At 39.6% G+C, this 19,171-nt stretch overlaps 1 protein-coding gene across 5 annotated transcripts in view; it reads left to right on the forward strand.

The window, feature by feature from the left end:
• ARHGEF7 (Rho guanine nucleotide exchange factor 7) overlaps positions 1-19,171 on the forward strand; it is a 125,957-nt gene that overhangs the window by 44,378 nt on the left and 62,408 nt on the right. For all 5 annotated transcript variants that reach the window (XM_056327736.1, XM_056327737.1, XM_056327738.1 and 2 more), the window contains exons 3-5: positions 5,676-5,760; positions 10,086-10,216; positions 12,721-12,922. In XM_056327736.1, coding sequence (XP_056183711.1) covers positions 5,676-5,760; positions 10,086-10,216; positions 12,721-12,922 — 418 coding nt within the window. The remainder of the gene's footprint in view (positions 1-5,675; positions 5,761-10,085; positions 10,217-12,720; positions 12,923-19,171) is intronic.

Raw genomic sequence — 19,171 nt, forward strand, 5'->3', positions numbered from 1 at the left:
CTTAACCAGTATATGAACTTTGGTTACTATGACTGTTGGGTACAGCTGTACTGATGCTCTGGTGGTTTAAGGATACAAACAAATTAAGATTGGTAGAAGACATATTTGAAGAAAAAGTATGTGTCTGGAAGCTTGGCTGCACCATCCCTGATTTTTTTTTTTTTTTTTTTTTCCCCCCCTGTCTCTAGTTGCAGAATTTGCCTTATCACATGAAGTACCTTAATTTAAAAGTATTTCCTCCAGAACTGGCTTCTGACTTCTAGTGGGCTAGAAGGGGGAATAAAATAGCATAAAGCATACCTGAGGCCTTGAAACTGAGTGATTTGAAGAAAAGAATGCTGCTGCAGGCTTACTGTATGCTTTTAGTCTGCTCTCGTCAGGTATATTCTCAACCTTATTTTCCAATTTCCTTTCACTAATTCCTCAGTTCATGTTTTTCCAATTTCAGTAGTTACTGGTTGTTGCAGGTATATGAGGGACAAGCATTGTTATGTTAATTTTCCTTATTGCTATTGGATCATAAATGCTGTTTGAACAGAAGTCTATCCACTGGGGGTTGGTGAAGGGTTTAGATGACTTAAAATGACCTGAATGTATTAACATGGCCATGTTGAATGTGATGAAGTTTAAATGGATGCATGCAGAGATCAGTCTTGTTTTAAAACATGAGGGGATGGATTTGGTAGTTTGACAACCAGCATGTGGTTGAACAACTGGTATGTAGATAAAGTGGATCTTCAAGGCATTTCATTTGGTATTTAAGAAATGTCAGTGATGGAAAAATCAACATGGCTCATGAAATGAATTAAAAAACTGGCTTATTAATAGGCTTTAATAAAATTACAAATGTGGAGTGGCCATCCATTGTACACCTTGCTGTAGGGAACTTGGTGCCATTGGTATTAAACTATGTATTTAACATGTCATTAATGACCTGGAAGAGGCCATAAAATAATTGTCAATAAAATTTGCAGCCAGTTGAAATCCTAGGGGCAAAAATTGCAGGCATAGTTATGGAAAGACAGGCTTATATATTTGGAATTGGTGGGGTTGTGGAAAGAGAAGCCAGAATCTGTGGGTCAGGGTAGGCAATCAGCAGGCTTTGGCAGTCAGTGTGCTGTAACTAACTGAAAGGGCCCGGTGCACTCTTGAAGCGTGTGTGGGATGTTATAGATTGCATAAGACCCCTTGTTATTGGGCAGTTTGGTCTGGTCTGCTTCTGGAACACAGTATCTGCCTGGGATGTTGTTGTGGTTTAACCCCAGCTGGCAGCTAAGCCCCACACAGCCGCTCACTCATTTCCCCCAGACCTGGTGGGATGGAGGAGAAGATCGTAAGGGTAAAAGTGAGAACTCGTGGGTTGAGATAAAGATGGTTTAATAGGTAAAGCAGAAGCCACACAGACATAGAAGCAGAGCTAAACAAGGAATTCATTCACCACTTTCCATCAGCGGTTGAGTGTTCAGCCATCCCCAGGAAAGCTGGGTTCCGTCATGCATTAACAGTTACTTGGGAAGACAGAAGCTATTGCTCCAAACATCCCCTCCTTCCTCCTTCTTTCTCCAGCTTTACATGCTGAGCGCTACACCATGTGGTATGGGATACCCCTTGGGTCAGTTGGGGCCAGCTGTCCTGGCTGTGTCCCCTCCCAGCTCCTTGTGCCCCCCCCCCCGCCTGCTCGCTGGTGGGGTTGGTGAGGAGCAGGAAAGGCCTTGATGCTTGTAAGCGCCGCTCAGCAATAGTGAAAACATCCCTGTGTTAACAGTGCTGTTTCCAGCACAAATCCAAAACATAACCCCATACAAGCTGTTACAAAGAAAATAAACTACCCCAGCCAAAACCAGCACAGGTATTGATGTGTGAAATGTTGAAATCCAGGAAAGAACAGAAGAATGTGAGAAGAATATTAGGAAACAGGCAGGTAAGAGGCATATGGGGTTGAGTCTGCTAAGCTTGAAGTTCATTGATTCCCAGCTACCTATTTATAAATTGCAAAGTGTTTCCAGTGTCCTGGTCTGTCTTTATTTAATAGGTGTGCTTCATTTTAATACTTAAAGCATATCTGCATGTGGTCAGTTGTATGGAATTTAAAAACAAAGGTATGTTACTTAAATAACTTGTTCAAAGGACTTGGCTTGACTGGGTCCTCATCTGATGTGATTTATAACTGTTTTATACTTGTACCCTGGCTAATGCTTTACCTCTCTGTCTTGGTGGAAGATGGGATTGGATGAATGAGAGTAAACTTCATCACAAGTAGAGTCTCTGAAGAGTGAAAAACATCGTTTGCCTGGGAAGCAAGGGTATATTGGAAATATTTTTTCATAAAGCCTTGTTTATTGTCTATATATGCCTATCACATAATGTTTAAAAGAGAAATCTCAGTATTTCCAAGGTAATGTCTTTCTGAGTGTTTGCATTTTTAGGTTTTATGAGCTGTAAGCATATGCAAGTTTGAATTCACGTTGTGCTTCTGATATGATTTCAAAAGCGGGTTACGCTAGTATCATAGAAGATAATTTAGCATACAGACCTTGTTATTTGATAAGTTTGCAATATAAAAATAACTTTGCTTGATACTTGATTCTCAAAATTCAGCTTTGATTCTTGCAATCACAGAATTGGGGGTATTGTATAGGGGGGATGTTTGTCAACCAGTGACATTGAATAGGGAAGTTACTGAACGATTCTTTCGTATCTCAAGATACGATGTTTTGAAGAGTCAATTCTCACAGCTGATCTGTCTGTAAATACCCGAGTGAAGACTGTAGTCCACAGGCAAGTTGGACTTCTCTTGAGAACTTGCAGTAGGCCATTTTTCTGTAGCAGTCCCGTAGAAGATCCAGAGCATCTTGATGCTTTTACACATGTCAGAGTTTTCAAATACGTTGGGGGAAATGAGCAAACCTCCATGAAGATAGAAGAAGGATATGTTTGGTGGGGTTTTTGTTGTTGGTGTGTGGGATGGGTTTTTTTGGTGTGCGTTTTTGTTTCTTTTGAAACAAGGTTTTATAATCAAGTAGTTCTGTTCATAACGAATTAGCCTCAGAACTTTAGATCACCTAAGCTTGTTTTCCCTTGCATTTTACCTCTCTAGGTTAGATTATTCTTAAGTATTTATTTAGGAGAAAATCTCTCTGGAGGGTGTCATGTCCCCCTCCCCCTTTATCAAATGCTACTGACGAACATACTGGCCATGAGCATGCTGAGGGTGGTTTCCTGTCAGAATTGCTTTATGTAGAATAGCAAGGAAGCAAATGGTTCTTGTATCCTCCTATTGTGTTGTTTCCTGTGAAGTAGCAGACTGGATGCGTGTCCTGGATACAGGCTTTTTTTATGGCAATATGCGTGTTGGGATGATCCAATCAAATCGTTCTTGGTATCCTTTATAGTCTCAGCATAGCAGGAAACAAGGCTTCCTCTTGTCCTGTTGTTTTCCCGTTAGCCTGACTTTTGGAGGCTCTCAGAATCCACAATGAAGGTGAGCAAAAAAAAAAATTACTTAGGATATTTTTAGAGAAGTTTTTGTGGGTTTAAGATGTAATTTGTAATCTTATTCTTAAACATTCCTTTTCTTGGTTCTCTCTCCCCTGTAGTACCTTTGGGATCTAGTTTCTGGTGTCTGCACAAGCACCTCTATTGCATGTAATTCCCTTTTTTTAGGATCAGGGCCGTTGTTTTGTGATTCTGTTCATACTTGTAGTTCGCTGCTTTAAAAATTACCACAATAAGCATGTAATTAATGAAAGTTTTACACTCCTGATGCCTTCTTGTTCCGTAACAGCTTAAATGTTCTTCGCCAATTTGAGCAGTGGTTAGGCTAATGTCCAGTCGGGTTTTGTGTTTAAACCAGGTTTCATGTGTTCTGCTGTCAATCTCTTCTGATCTCTACTTATTATAAAATATGCTATTAATAAAACTTTAATTTTTGTACAATCTGATTGTTCTTTATTTGCTTAATTTTTTTTTCTGTACATAGTCTTTAAATACTTCCTTGTGTTTCAGGAAGAACCCTACAGAGTTTACACCTAGGCCATTCCCTGGTTCTTTTTCTTACAGCTTCAAATAAATAAGAGTAGTCTTTAAATTATCTGTAGGCCAGTGAAATGATGAAATAACTATTTGACTTTATTTTGTGTGAATGATAACTGCTTGGAGTATATCAGTGTTTGCCCCTGACTGTTTGATTCTGCACCTGTCTTGTGGCATTGCTCTTTGAGCTGTATACGCACTGCCTGAGCTTGAGAGACTTCATTACCTCTACAGCCAAGGTAGAACTGCGGCTCGCAGGGACCAGAGAATGATCCGCAGTCTGAGGGGAAAAAAATGGGTGTGTTAGTATATGTGAGTACCTCAAGTGTTGTGAACGCTTTGGGAGATACTTTTTTTTTTTCCTTCTTATGAATAGTACTGTAATTGAAAGTTTCCTAAATCTGCCCTACCTTTGTCAGTATATCACATAAACAGTCACAACTGGTCTGGCAGCCCCTTCTGTCACTACTTTCCGTAGCTTTCATTAAAATTTTTGCTTCTCTTGGGTTCAACTAGCTGCTTTTTGTCCCTTTCTGTCATCTCCCCTGGGAACATGGGTTTTTCCACTCCTGCCTCTGAAGGCCATTTCCTGTGGTACAGACATTCTGATAGCGCCTCTGGGATGGGTCTGTTATCAGGAAAATAAACAGGTTTTTGTTGACTTTTTGTCTAAAACAGCTATGCTGTGGGAAACTAAATGTCTTTGTGTTTCTTAAATCAGTTGGAGCAACTGTAATAGCTGTCTCTTGTCCTCTTTCTAGTCTTGCACAAGGGAATACCGTGACTCCTTTAAACCTATGCAGAATCTGTTGAGAGCTATTTTCATGAGAGTTTGAAGGAGTGTTTCCATTACTTTGGGCAAATATTATGTGGGGGTTTAAGTCTCTTCTTTTCCCCCTGAAAATCCAGATGTTTAATGTCATCACCCAGTGCCTGAAAATTACTGCAGTGTTTTCTACAAGATAGTTTGAGGTTTGGATCTCTTCCCCACAGTTAAAAAAGAAAAATAAAATAACCCTCACCTCTCATCCCTCCCGCTTCCCAAACTTCATTCTCCATCTAACCTACCCAGCAACTTCATTAATTTTCAGGAGTTCTGCTTTCCTCTGTGTCTTACAGAATAAAGAGATAACATGTATGTTGTTACAGTACTTTAAGAAGTATTTGTAGTAATTTCAATAGTACTTTATGAATGATCAGGTACAGTGGTTGTGAGTTGCTACCGGAAAAGAAGTGTATGCCAAGAGTAATGGTACCCAGTAACTTTTTTGGCCAAAATGTCTGAGGAAAGTGTCTCTCTTCTGATAATTGTTTTATTTGACTTTCCTGTAACTTAAATGACATGATATTTTTAGCTTGTATCTTCTTCAGTTTCTCTCAAATGCAGCTGTTTCTATATTCTCTTTCTATGTAAAAATGAAGTGGTTTGTGGGTTTTTTGTGAGTTGGGTTTTTTTGCTTTTATTTGTGGGTTTTTTAAAAGGAGGAAACCCCCTATACTTTTACTGGTCCAGAAGAGCCACTGAAAGACTGATACCTTGATGAGGCAATAGCTTCTACAGTCCTGGTTTGCATGATAACATAAAAAAAAGCTTAGTTTTCAGGCTTGTTTATACGACTTATTGCATGTTCTTTTCTTTTCAGACTTTTGACGCAAATGACCTGTATCAGGGACAGAATTTCAGCAAAGTTCTCAGCTCTCTTGTGGCTTTAAATAAGGTGACTGCAGGTAAGTAGATTCTGCTTTGTCTTGGTGCTCACTTAACAATTACCTTCAACTCACATCAATGTATATTTATACCTGTTGCTGAACAAGCACAGCTTAGTTTTTGTTGCAGTTTCTGTTGTTTCTCTGGGTTCTCTAGTCCCCCCTTCTGCAGAAGGAAGCTTTGTGGTTGAGCTAAGGCTCAGACTTCTATGGTGGCAGGAATTCTTAAAAAAAGAGGCTGGATTTTCTTGGTGGTTTTGTTTTTTTCCTACTTTGAACTACTGAAGTGGACTTCTGCTCCAGTCTGTCATTCCCATGTTTGAACAATTTTGTCAAGGTTTTCATTATTCCCTCCCCACTCTCCATTCCCCAGCGTCCTCCTTCTTTGACAGCAACAAAAGGATAGCCAACTTTTTTGATCCCTTAAGCCATGCATGTTTCATGTAAGTAGCAGCTAGAACCACCTACTTCAAGTTCTTTGGTGGGAAGGAGAGAGCTGTAGAAATAGCATATGGTTGAGAGGTATCTGTGCTTCATTGTAGGGTGAGGTTGTGCTAAATAATGCCAATTGGACACAAGGGCAATTGAGATCTACTAACATTGGTGGCCCTTTTTGGCTTCTTGCTGCTCTGTGTTTGGGCTTCACACTCTCAGCAGCAAGTTCCAGTAATGGTTGTCAGGTTAGAGTCTGATGAGAGATTATTTAAAACAGACCATAGTTGATAACTTTTATGTGAGGAGGAAGAAGAAGCTGATAGAGAAGTCAGTGGTGGATCAGCATTATTTCATTGTAATGGTAATAAGTGTCTTGTCACTTCAGTAATACTTCTCTGGTCCATTACAACAGAGACTTTTTTTATGGCTTTCTTTCCCTTTCATCAGCGAACACCCTTTAAGAGTAAGTTTACAACCAAATTCTTTGTGCTAATGAATGACCATGGACTAATATCGTTGACTTCTTTGAAGTGACTTACACCAGTTGAAGATACTTGCATTTGCAGTTAAGGTGAAAGGTAGTATAGACCATTTCAGTACTGCACACTGACAGTAGCTGTCTTTAAAGGGAAGAAAAAGCGCAGTCATTTGGTCCAGACATTGACAGATTAATACCCACATCAGAAAGCCACAATTGTAGCTGGCTTAGAAGGGACCCAGGCTGATCCCTTTCATTGGGGGAGTGGGTGGTGGTCATGATATGGAAACCAGAAATCAAAACTGCATGCAAACTGTGGTGTTGCCTCATTCCTAGCAGCAAGCAGAGCTACATAAATCTTCTAACCAGTTGTTCTTCCAAACCATTTTCTTTTAATTTGGTGACCGTGTAGAAACATTTTAGACTATCTCCCTGTGATAGTATTGGAAGATGGCTTTCAGATCCCTGTCTGGGTCTGCAAGAATTTCAGATATACACAGGTTCTTCTGAGATGGACCTTTGTGCAGTGGAGGCAGTGTGAGTAATGAGCATGAGGACTGATGAAAGGCTGCTATGAATATATACTCCCATCAAAATTTTTAACTTCAGGAGGGGTGGGATCAAGGTACCAGTTGCTGTTTGTAGCCAGATGAGGGGAGAAGAACAGGTGTAGGGAAGTTGAGATACTGGTAGAGAGGAAGAAAGGGTGTTACAGACCCTGGCAATCTTTGGATGGGTAGAAAAGTGAACCTTCTGAGAAAATTACCAGATTAATGTTTTCAAACATGCATGTTGTGTTGCCATTCAAGTTTCTTGAGTTTTTAGCAGTAGAGCTGATTTTTTTTTCTGATAATAATGCCATTGAGAAATTAATTGAACATGTTTGTGGTATTTTAATGGAAACTTTTATGGATACGTGGGGTCTGCAAGCCTCTTAAGTCTACCAAAAGTTCAAATTGATTTGAAATTATTCAGATATTGGTAAAAATAATTGCAATTTGCATGTGGTTTGTTTGTAGTAATTTTCTTACTTTTCAGTTCAAACAGGCAGTTTCTAATTCAAGCCTCAAAAGGTGCTCTTGTGTTGGTGTATTAGCTCTGCTATTGCAAAATAGAAAATTTTGCACATCAGGCAACACTAAAAAAAATTCTAGGGTGGTATGTTTTAGGGTTGCCCAGAGGCTGGGATGCACTGCTGTCAGTCAGCCTAATCCTGTTTCCCTAGGTGAGCTGTGTTAAGGCATAATGCTGGATTTGGTGGCGTGTCTGTTCTTCTACTTGGCTGCAGTTAGGAAACATAGCAAACTGGACATGTAGATGTTACAGGTTGCTTTTAATCCTTAAGTTCCATTAGTCACAGATAGTTACAGCAACTTGAAAGTTTTTGGGAGCCTCAGAATTAGCCACAAAGTTAGGATTTACAAATGAAGCCTATGATTGTAGTATCATAGAATGGTTTGGGTTGGAAGGGACCTTAAAGATCGTCTAGTTCTAACCCCTCTGCCATGGGCTGGGACACTTTCCACTACACCAGGTTGGTTTAGTCTGATTTCTTGCCTGGCTGCAAAGATGTATGCCCTTTCTGTAATGGACTTTAATTGCTGGTGTTTATATTGATACAGTAGCCTTTAAATGCTTTTAGGAAAGCAGGTTCACAAAGTGTGGGGTCTTTTGTGACTTCAATGTGTGATGATGCTATTCATACAAAATACGCAACTCTAATATGAATAGTTCTAATATTGCACTATTTGACATGGGAATGTGTATTTATAGATTGGGTTTTTTTTGGAGGATAATGGTTTCAAAGGTAAACAGTGACTTTTTAAAAAAAGATGCACCTGAAGAAGGTCTTTCCCGCTCAGTCACTGTGGACTTGGAGCATCCTTTGTCAACGCTTCTGTGCTTGTTGTCAATCTCAAACCCTTTCCTTCCTCCTGCATGTCAGCCCCTGTTGGATGCCGTGCTGAATTTGAAAGGCTTTCCAGTTAAGTTGAATCCAGTTGTCCCTTCAGGTTTGAAGTGGAATGGCAGATATGCCTTGTTCACCAGTCTCCTCATGGAACTGAGCCTGTATGTGTTATTTCCCTTGGACCAAAATGAACTCGGACTTGCATAATATCATGGTCTGCTTTAGTCTGACAGTAACTAATATGAAACTGTAGTTGTGCGCATGTACCTCTGATATGGAAGTCAAGTGTTGGAAGCAAAGCAGGCTACTAGGAAAGAGAGTAACGGAGGCATAAAAACCAGGAGAGCAGTTGGCATGCTTGTGTAATCTTGTGAAAACATCTAGTTTTGGGACAGAAAATACTGCACTGCTTTCAGGGCTCTTTGAAGCTCAGATGCTTACTGAATGATTTCCTTGTATGTGGGGAAAATGAGGAAAAGGAGTGACTCGCCGTACTCATGGAAAGGAGCAGTGTTTGCTGTAACACGTCACCCATGCAAGGGCCCTGGGAGCATCCCTCTCCTGGGGCCTTGGCTGCGAGGACTGGGGAGCTGGTGCAGCCAGAAGCAACCCCTGTCCCACCGTAACGCTGGGGGAGGGGCTCAGCAGTGCTGCAGCCTGGCCTCGGTCTGGCTGTGGCCTGCTATTCTGGACAAGGACACCCCACCTGTGGGTGGGCTGACATTCCATCCCCAGGGAGGTGCCCGATGTCCAGGGCTTGGGGCTGCTGTGCCCCAGCTGCACTGCTCCTGGCTGGAGTGGTGGGATGAGCTCTGCCCTGCCACTCCCTTGATGCCTCCCAGCTCACAGGGACCCCAGCAGCACTCAGACAGCATGTTGGGTGAACATCTCAAATGGGTGTGCTTCTCAGAGGAGAGACCTTGAAGGAGGGGAGAGGTTTTGGGAGGGTGTTGTTTTTTTGAGCAAGCAGCTTTCCTCCTTTCTACTCCTCTTATCCCTCCCCCTCCCTCCAAAGAAGAAGAAACAGCTTAGTTGGCAAAAAGGGATGAGACAAAGGAACACAGGAAAAAAGACAGTGGAAGGAATGTTTTAATTGAGAAGGAGATGGGGTGGGAGGAGAGCTAAGAAACAGATGTGGCTGGCTTTACTTCAAGCAAGTTTTATGCATTCAAAATTCTTGGCCATTAGCTAAAATGATGCTGGTTAATTACCTTTAAATGGACTGGCAGTGAGTAAGAATGGAGAAATAAAACCCTAGCCCTCCTCTTCCTCAACAGCTCAAATGGTTTTCATGCCTGTGTGGGGAAGAAACTGCCAGTATCTCAGGATTTCAGATTATTTTTATTTTTTATTATATATTATCTGTAATATATTTATTAAATATTATATATATTTTTTTAATCTTGAATTATTCAGCAACTGCAGATACATCAAACCTCCTTTAAGCATGTCCGTTTTACAGAGGTAAGCAGAAGATACATGCAGATTTCTTAGTATCTAATTTTTTTTCCTTCCCTCTTGCAGACATAGGGCTGGGCAGTGACTCTGTATGCGCACGGCCCTCATCTCATCGAATAAAATCTTTTGATTCTCTGGGATCCCAGTCTGTACACAGTAGAACTTCAAAACTCTTTCAGGGACAGTATCGGAGTTTGGTAAGTTCAAGAAGAAATGAAACATACTGTGGTGATACTTTTTTTTTCTTTTGACAAGATTTATAAGTGAACGATAGTGTAGCAAAGTAACTGTTTTTTCTCTTTCACCTCTGTGTTTCAAGCCTGTGACATTCTATTTTTGCAGCTTTTCTTATGATGTTCCAAAATATATGCAGCTTCCTGTGAAATTCTAATTATTTTTTTTCCTCACTTACTGCTCCATGTTGTCTGCATACACAGTATCTTCTTTTCAGTATAAGGACTTGCTCTTCCAAAGGCAAAAATCTCATTTTCTCCATGTCTGAGTTTAGGGATGATGATTGAAGGAGAGTCAGATCTCAGCAAAGGTGGTACTTTAAATGTTGGCAGTATTGGTAGTTATTGCAGTTTTCTGTTATGTTTCAAGGTGAATCCTTCAACCAGCCTTCAGGTAGCTGAGTGGTGTGGGTAGTTGTTACACGGTATGGCTGAGGTCAGGATGGAGTACTGTATTGAAACTAACTGTGGTGAAAGGTGCTTTTACTGACTAAAAGGTTTGCAAGAAGGGTTCAGATCCCTATTGTAAACTGCTTTTTTCCATGCTTGAAGGAGGCCGTTTTGAACTATGTGATGATTACTACATGAAACTTGAAACACAGTACTCAAGCTTTCTTAGGTGTGGTTTGGTGTGTTTTCTTTGGTAGCAGAGCCCATGCAAGTTCTTGCCCTAGGCCACTAATTCCAGCTCTCACTCTGCTGTTCGCAACCCACTCAGTTTTGCTGATGCAACTTTGTGGGACTAGCTGTTAGCTGGATCATGGAAGTAATCAGAGTTTTAAAGTATTTTTATCACTTTGGTGATCTGAGTGGCTCTGCAGAAAGTTGCAAAGGGTCAGAGAAGTGCAAGAAGGAGGGAAAGAGAGCTAGTGGCCAAACTGGGAAATTACTAGGTTGGTTTTGCTGCTGTAGTTGGTCAGTTTGGAACTGTTCTCACCAAATTTGTACTTGGTTTCCTCTACTGGAGAGCCATCCTGGCAGAGGAGAGGGACTGTAATTGATGCCACTGTGCAGTGTTGGTGCTTATTTTGTAGCTTTTTACTGGTCACTACGGCAAAACTTTTTCTTTTGCTGAGTAGTCATAGTGGATGAGTGCACATGGTGTACAAGCAGAGCACTGAGGCACTTGTTTGAAAATGTGGCAGTCTAATTGCTGAACATTGTGACTTGCAGCATATCGGGGCTTTCTGCACGTTTTCAGAGGTGTTTGCCCTCGTTTTCCTACAGTTTCTCAGCCACTAAAAGTCTGATTGTTAAATTAAGTTGTGATACAGTAACGATTGCTGTAGATACAAATTAAGCTGACATGTTAAAAATACCAGTGACATTATGCAGTACATCTTTTTAATCATCTAAACTATATAGACAACATGTATTCTTCTATCTGGACAGGTGACTAGGATTGCTGACACAGTCATTTTCTCATTAAGTTACTGCTTTAGTTACACAGGTATTGATCCTTACTTATGATGGAGGCAGATATGATTTATAGTCTGTTCTCTCAGTTCCAGTGCAGTGGATTGTATTTGAATTATTTAAAGCTCTCCAAATATTTAGGGTATTTTAGCATGAAAGTTTGTCCTAACTGTCATGAGATGCTTGAATGATGCAAATATTCAAGATGGACATCTAAGAACAAAATGTTGAAATTGAACTTCACTAATTTGAAAGACTTCTTTAGAGTTGCTATTAACATTTGGTTGTTACAATAGCGCAATAATCTCTCTTCCCATCTGTCATGGGGATGAATTTATGTATTATCTGTGTGTGTGTATGTGTATATATATATATATGAACAGCTGCAAGTCTGACATGCTGCAGACTTGCAGCTATGCTAACCTTGAGGCAGATGATTTGTGAGTACTTATTCAAGGTAAATTGCCTAACTGTTTCTTATGTTTTGTGGAAGAACACTGTCCTCCATTGGCAGGTCATGGAGACTTGCATATTCAGGTGTGGAACCTTCCAACATTACCTTTTACAGGGAAAAAAAAATCCAACCCCAAATGTTTTTAAGCTGCAGACTCTATTTATATCCAGAATTAAATTAAACCAAACTGCATTCCATCCTCCTCCCAACCAGAAAGCTTTAGAAAAAATCCCCCTCTAATGTAAATCTGTTGTTTCTTTGTAGTTGCCAAAGGCAGTTTCAATTTATACTATATATAGAAAATAGAATTTGGTTTTCTGGAAGAGTAAGAATTATTCTCATTTTAACTCTGTTACTCTCTTCTGATTTGAAGGGGCTGTAATAAGACAGTATACTCCCTGGACTGATACAAATCTATAGTTTTAAAATGACAGAAATACTGGAAATGGCAAATCATCCCTTACAAATGCTTGGAGTAGAAATGTGTGGGACGTGTGGAAGAGAGGCTGTTGCCATTTTATGGATACTTCTGTTTTGTTCATGGAATAATTGTTCAAATCTCTAATGTGATCTTTTTGTTCTTTTTCTCACTTACTAGGACATGACAGATAACAGCAACCATCAGTTGGTGGTGAGAGCAAAATTTAATTTTCAACAGACAAATGAAGATGAACTTTCTTTTTCAAAAGGAGATATTATTCATGTTACAAGAGTGGAAGAAGGAGGCTGGTGGGAAGGAACTCTAAATGGCAAAACAGGGTGGTTTCCAAGTAACTATGTACGAGAAATAAAATCAAATGGTGAGTTTTCAAGGAGATCATATTTACATAAATTCTTTTGGTAGAGATTGATAGTTGCTTGATTGCTTAAAAATGGTAATGCTTTTTGTTTAAGCATGACTGTGTTTACTGAACTTCATTCACAGCAATCATTAATGCTCATGAACTCCTATTGCCTCACCCCTACTTGTTATATAGGGTGCTCTAGGACTGAGGAATCGACAGTAAGCATGCAGAAGACTCCTCCATTCTGTTTGCTTGTCTGTGCGTCTCTCACAGTTGGGCTGCTCTGACTTCCTCGGTCTGAATTCCTAGACTGTTGGATTTTGGCTCTGATGCTGACATAATTTGAATTGGTGATTTGGCTTTTGAATAGTGAGAGATTTCCTGCAAATCTCTTTAAAAAAAAAAAACAAAACCAAAACTCAATCTAAAACAAACCCTGCAAAACCAACCACAAACTCTATGCCAGAAAATCTCTGCACAAGTCCCATTACTTCAAAGCAAACAATTGCAGGAAAAATCCCCAATTCTACCAAAATCTACTAAAAGTTAGAGACAGGTTTTGAAAGGTAATGTATTTGTGATTTTTCTTTTTCTTTCTTGTTTATAGGCCTTCACCTTTCCTTTATACAGGCTTCACTCTTCCACTGAAGTTTTATTTTGAACTTCATACAGAGAAAGTGTTTTCTGTAAACGTCATCTTCACGACCGAATGTGTGAGCTAACATTGCTTTTTAATTTAGTAGGACCTTGTGATGGGTGACATCTTTTTTTTTTTTTAATTTTTTCTCTCCACACCATCCCCCTTTATCCCCCCCAGCCCAGTCTGTGCTTACTTTCAGAGATAGGGATAAACCTGGTAGGATAAAACTACCCAGGGACTCTCTGAGAGACTTTACAACTCTTCCCTTTTCACAGCTCCAATGAAAACACATGTTTTCTGGGCCATGCTAAAATCATTGGCATTAATTTTATTTTTTTTTTTAGGCAGCCATACCGATGTATGATTGCCAAGTGAAGTTGTAAGGGTAAAACTTCATTTTTAAAATTCTTTCTCTTCCGGTTGTATCCTCTTTACTCTCTTCCTTGATTTGCAATCTACAGTCTGTTTTTTGTAGAATGCTAGAGACTTAGGTCTGTAACTTCATTGTCATTTTCAACTAGATCCTCTTGGACAGTCATGATTTAAGTTCTTCAGAGATCTGAAAAACAATTCCTGAAGCCCGTTTTTTCTTGTCTGTGGTGTTGTAGCAGTCTGTCAGCCATGACTATTCTCTTGTCTCATCATTATTCATTTAAAACGTTGCTTCAGAGGTCAGCTTTGGATTTCATCAGTTTTGATCTCTTCTGACTCCTGAGACTGGATCTTGGGTCAGCAGTCAGGCTCCTGAATGAAACTGGCTTTTAACATAAAACAAATGAGAACTGAAAGTTGCCAGCAACTGAAATTAAGGTTGTTCTTGGGTTTTTTTAAGAATATTTCACCTAAGTGAAGTAACTCTCCTAAACAGAAATGCCAACAAGCTGTAGGGCTGAGGTTAATACCAGCTGCAGTTTGATTCCTACCAGTCCTCGCATCCTGGTCTGATTCCTGGGGGCTGACATGACCTGCTTCTACTCCATGGTTTAGTTTTTACTTCTCACCATCAGAAAAGTTTTCTATAAAGTTCTTCTTTTCCCTCTGCTGTATAGGCATGTTCCCTGTGCTGCAAGGGCTTGTGCTCCTGGATTCTGTCAGACTTCTTGTGTTCTTGGAGTGCGCTCATATGTTCAGTTGCTTCTGTGGAAGGAAATACAGGCCTATGTTTTTTCTCAGGAAGCTGAGTTACTGCTTGTTTTCCCTGCATTTACTGACTGTTACAAAGTGAAAATGACTGACCTGTAGCACTAGCTTTCTCTGTTCTCCTTTTTAAAGACTGTTACTATGTTTGGCCTTTTCCACTATGTTGTGGAACTTCACTTGTCTTCTGTGGTTTCAAACATGGATGTAGCTAGTTCTCTTACTGCCAAATCGGCACAGCAGGTACTCCTTTATCAAAATACTAGTTTTAACTTGCTTTAATGTCTTTCGTAGGTATGTTTGAATTGTCTGAAGTTGACCTTTTATAATGAGGATGGGGGGGTAGAGGGAAGCATGACATATTAAGAGCTTCTTGATGTCTGCTAATAACTCTTCTGAGTTGCAGATCAGCTTTCCCACTTGGTGAATGTATGTGATGGAATGTTTTGTTTGCTCTTACTCTTATGTCCATGTTGTATTTCAGCTGGTGACCTGACTTCTAGTTACTTTTGTTTCTTTTTCTGTGTTTTGAGGTCACCGTAGTGTCACCGTAGTATTTGTGATATTTGATCTTGTCAATTTGCATCTACTTTTCTTGGTCTTCCTTGAGATGCCCCTAATTCTTAAAAGGCTTGTCATTCTTGTGAGCCTTTTTACCCTTGCACCGTCACTGGTGCGAATCCTGTTTTTACACATATTTTGAAGTTTACTGAGTTCTTACTTAGTTTGTTGTTCTCATTTTGCAATGCTCTTTTTTTCTTGGTTGTTTCCAGTAATTTGTTATGAACATTTGTTCTCAAGTGATTTCTTCCTTGTGGGTATTGTAGAAGGTGCTAGAGAGAGAGGGACTTCTCTGTAACTCTCCTCCCTTCTGTATCAAAGTACATTGTCACTGTGTCCTGAGGTTAGACTTGTTGTTCTGTTGTCCTTGTTGAAACAAGAATGTAGTACTGTTTACCACAAAGCTCTGAAGTTACATGAATGGCTCTGGTAGAGGTTCATGAGAAGTTTTGTCTGTTATATGTATGTGTTGACAGTCTCTGTTGCACTCCTGTGCCCCTGCTCTTTTTTGCTGGTCTTCATTAGACTGGTTGACATTTCTTGAGTTGATAGTCTTTCACTGTCCTTTTTTCTTGACTTACTGGCAACTGTATGTACGTTACTGTAAGATTTTTTCCTAATTTAGAAGTACTGTAAGTGCCCTCATGCTTTAAGCATGAGGTTGAAACACAACAGTGCCTTTTTTTCCTGATTTATTTCAAAATGATTTAGTAGAACTTGCTGTCTTGCAAACTCAAATTCAAAATGTGTTTTCTATCAGCATTACAATGAATTTATTTTAAAAAAGATCAGGATAGGTTTGTTGAAATACTTGCTCTTGATTAAGGTCTTGGGAACAAATGTTCATCCTGGACATCTAATTGGTTTTCACAGTACTCTGTAAAGTGTTCTGGCATTGGCAGTATGATTCCACCCTTCTTTCTTCTCTCAAATGGGGCTGAAAGTACAGCAGTTAGTTACCTATACAGAATTCTTAACACTTAGCATTTTTGATGATGTTTTGGAGATTCTGGATGTTTTGATTATTTGGAGAGTTCCTGGGAAATGGTGAGTTTGATTAAATAAATCTCTTCAGTCTGGCATAACCAGACTTTGGCAAACTGGGTAAGAAGAAAGGGAAAGTTCTTCATGGATGTGTGTTTTTGTTTTAATTCTCACAAAATTCATAGCTATTAGATGTTTAGATAAATGGATTTTTGTTGTAAATTGGTATCCTTTAATGTCAGATAGCTTGTATGGTTGATCTGAAGTTAGATATTAAAGACAAGGAGGAAGGAGCTGCTTGGTAACGGGAACTGCCTTTACCCACACTGCTTTCTTAAAAATTTTAGAAGTAAACTACATTGTGTATAGTTGTACAAGCAGAGTATGTTACATGATAAGGTATCTCCATGTAGCTAATAAAACATTGCAATGCTGTGCCCATGCTGTAACTTGTTTGTGTAGCTATGCCAGAATGATTAGTGTTAGCACAGAATGCTAATACATGTATGAGGTGAGCTATGAATGGTTGTAGGACAGATACTGAGATTATTGAGCAAAGCACAGCATTTAGTTTTCTTAGGCTGGACAATAATTCTGTGGTTTGGGGGGAATAAATTTGGCTGAGATGCAAAATGATTTTTATTTTGCTTTTGCGTGTGTTTTCTTTCCTCCCCCTTCCTCCCAACCAAAGGGGAAAAAGAAGATCTGTTTGAAATTGTGGTACTTATGATCAAACTTACAAATAGGAAAAAAACCCCATAGTAATAGTTTCTTTTCAGGTATGTGCTCAGATACACTGTAAGGTCAAAAAGATGGTCCATTTTTCTCTCTCCCTCCTTCCCTGTGTGCATGTTTTCATTTTCCTTCTTAAACCTTTTAACATTTTACCTGTTTTTCTTTTTAAAAAGCTCTTTGATCACTAGTCAGGAAGTACTTTGAAATGAGAGGACTTTTATTTTTATTCTGCCATGCTCTTACATGTGACATAGGATAAAAGATTTATACTGTGTAAACTTGTTAGATATTTGACAGCGTGGCCTTTGCGAGTTTATTACTTACATAAAACAGAGCAGTGATGGTGAAGGTGTAGGTGGAGTCTTGTCTCTTATAGTGCTGCTTCTGTCTCGAACAGTAGAGAGATTTGGAGACATAGTTTTGAGAGTTCCCTTGCATTAAAAAGAATAGTGGTTAGCCAGAATGGGATGCAGTTGCTTAGCTACTGTCAGATGTTAATCACTTTTTTTTTTTAAAAAATCACATGGTCACTTGCTGGGTTTTATAAAAATGTAATCAATTTATATGACATGAGATTATGCAGAAGGAAATACAGCTTTGAAAAATTACATTTGCTATGTCACAAAGTTTTAATTCTAATTATTCACAGAAATTAATGTGTCATTACTGTTCTAGCCTATCTTTTCTTACACTTTTTTGACAGTTATGTTAGTATCAGGCCCAGAGCAAATTAGTGGCTCTTCTGGTTGGATGTTAATAAATAAATAAAAATCAGTGGGGGAAAAGGCTCAAGTGTAGTGGAAGAGCAGAGTATCTGCTGTTTCCATCCTGTGGTGTGTGAGGGAAGGACAAGATCCACTTGTAGCTTTGGAAAAAGAATGAAGAAAAGAAAAACCCACAAAGAATGCTAGTTTTGCTTTCCCCCTTCAGGTGTACGTGGTTGGGTAAAGCGTACCTGTTGTCAAGTGTTACTCTACAGACATAAATAGAGTAGAGGTTGGGACCAATGAATGCTACTAGGGAGGAAGTGTTGGTAGTGTCCCCATTGCAGAATAGAGCATGTTGCAGCGATGCCTGAGTCAACTGGGAACAAGTTTGGGTCTGCCCTCCTCATACTGGACTTGAACCAATTAGTGTAGAGAGACAGAGCTGGCTTGTCGCACTTCACTAATAGGGACCATCTAGCTTTCGGTGTCCCAGCTGGTACATCTTTCCTCCTGCACTGTAGGATGAAATAGTCTAAATCACATCTTTGCATCTAGGTTACACACCATAGCCTAGTAACGGCAGAAACACATGGTGATGTTCTTGCAGCAGTAGGGTTGCAATACTTTACTAAAGGATGTCTTGAAGCAGTGCGTTGTGAAGTAGACTGTTGCATGAAAATGAATGTGACAGAGGTAGAGAATGTGAGCATGACAAGTAATTTGAAGGCAAGTAAAATAAATACTTGCATGTAAATGAAAAAAGAATGAAACAAAATGTTGGGAAGGATTGGGTAAATTGTCCTTTTACAGTCACTTAGAAAGGTAGATGCTTGTAAAGGATAACACAACTTGCATTTTAGAAAGTTGATGGCATCTTATGTACTGCTTAGGGAAAGGTTACAGAAGCAGCTGCTCTAAGTTGTTTTGGTGCTACTGAGAATAATTATTTGCTGGAAGAATAACGTTAAGAAGCCTATGCCAAACTCGGTCTCCACCCAAAGATGATCTGTTAAGTGAGTTCTATCTGGTTTATCACTAGCCACTAGACACTTCAAAGCACTATCAAGTGTATCTGGGTGCAGCTGACCGTAATGCTTTGATCAGGAAAGAAACTGATAGTGGTAACTTTAACTCTTGGTATCAGTCATCAGCTGAATACAGTCTCTTCCAGTACTTGAGCAGATCGTGTTTGTTTTGGATATGATCATATGCTGTGCTTGTTGATGTGTTTTTAGTGTTAATGTAATGGATGGGTGACTGAAGGGGAGAATCTTCTGTACGGGAAAACCTGGTGTTTGGCTCAAGTCTCTCTCTTCCAGTGCTTTGAGAAACAGAGGAGTTGGTTAGGGGAGTGGGCAGGGTGCCAGAGTATTTTGCTAATGTTTTGGAAACCTATGGACTGCATAGACCTATGGAACTATAAGACCGGTATAAGTTACCAGTATGCTGAGTGGGCATGACACCTGCTTGAAATGTTTAATGAATTATGCCTGTATGTTT

The sequence above is a fragment of the Falco biarmicus genome, chromosome 2 (genome assembly GCF_023638135.1).
Source record: "Falco biarmicus isolate bFalBia1 chromosome 2, bFalBia1.pri, whole genome shotgun sequence".
In the NCBI taxonomy this organism is placed as follows: Eukaryota; Metazoa; Chordata; class Aves; order Falconiformes; family Falconidae; genus Falco; species Falco biarmicus.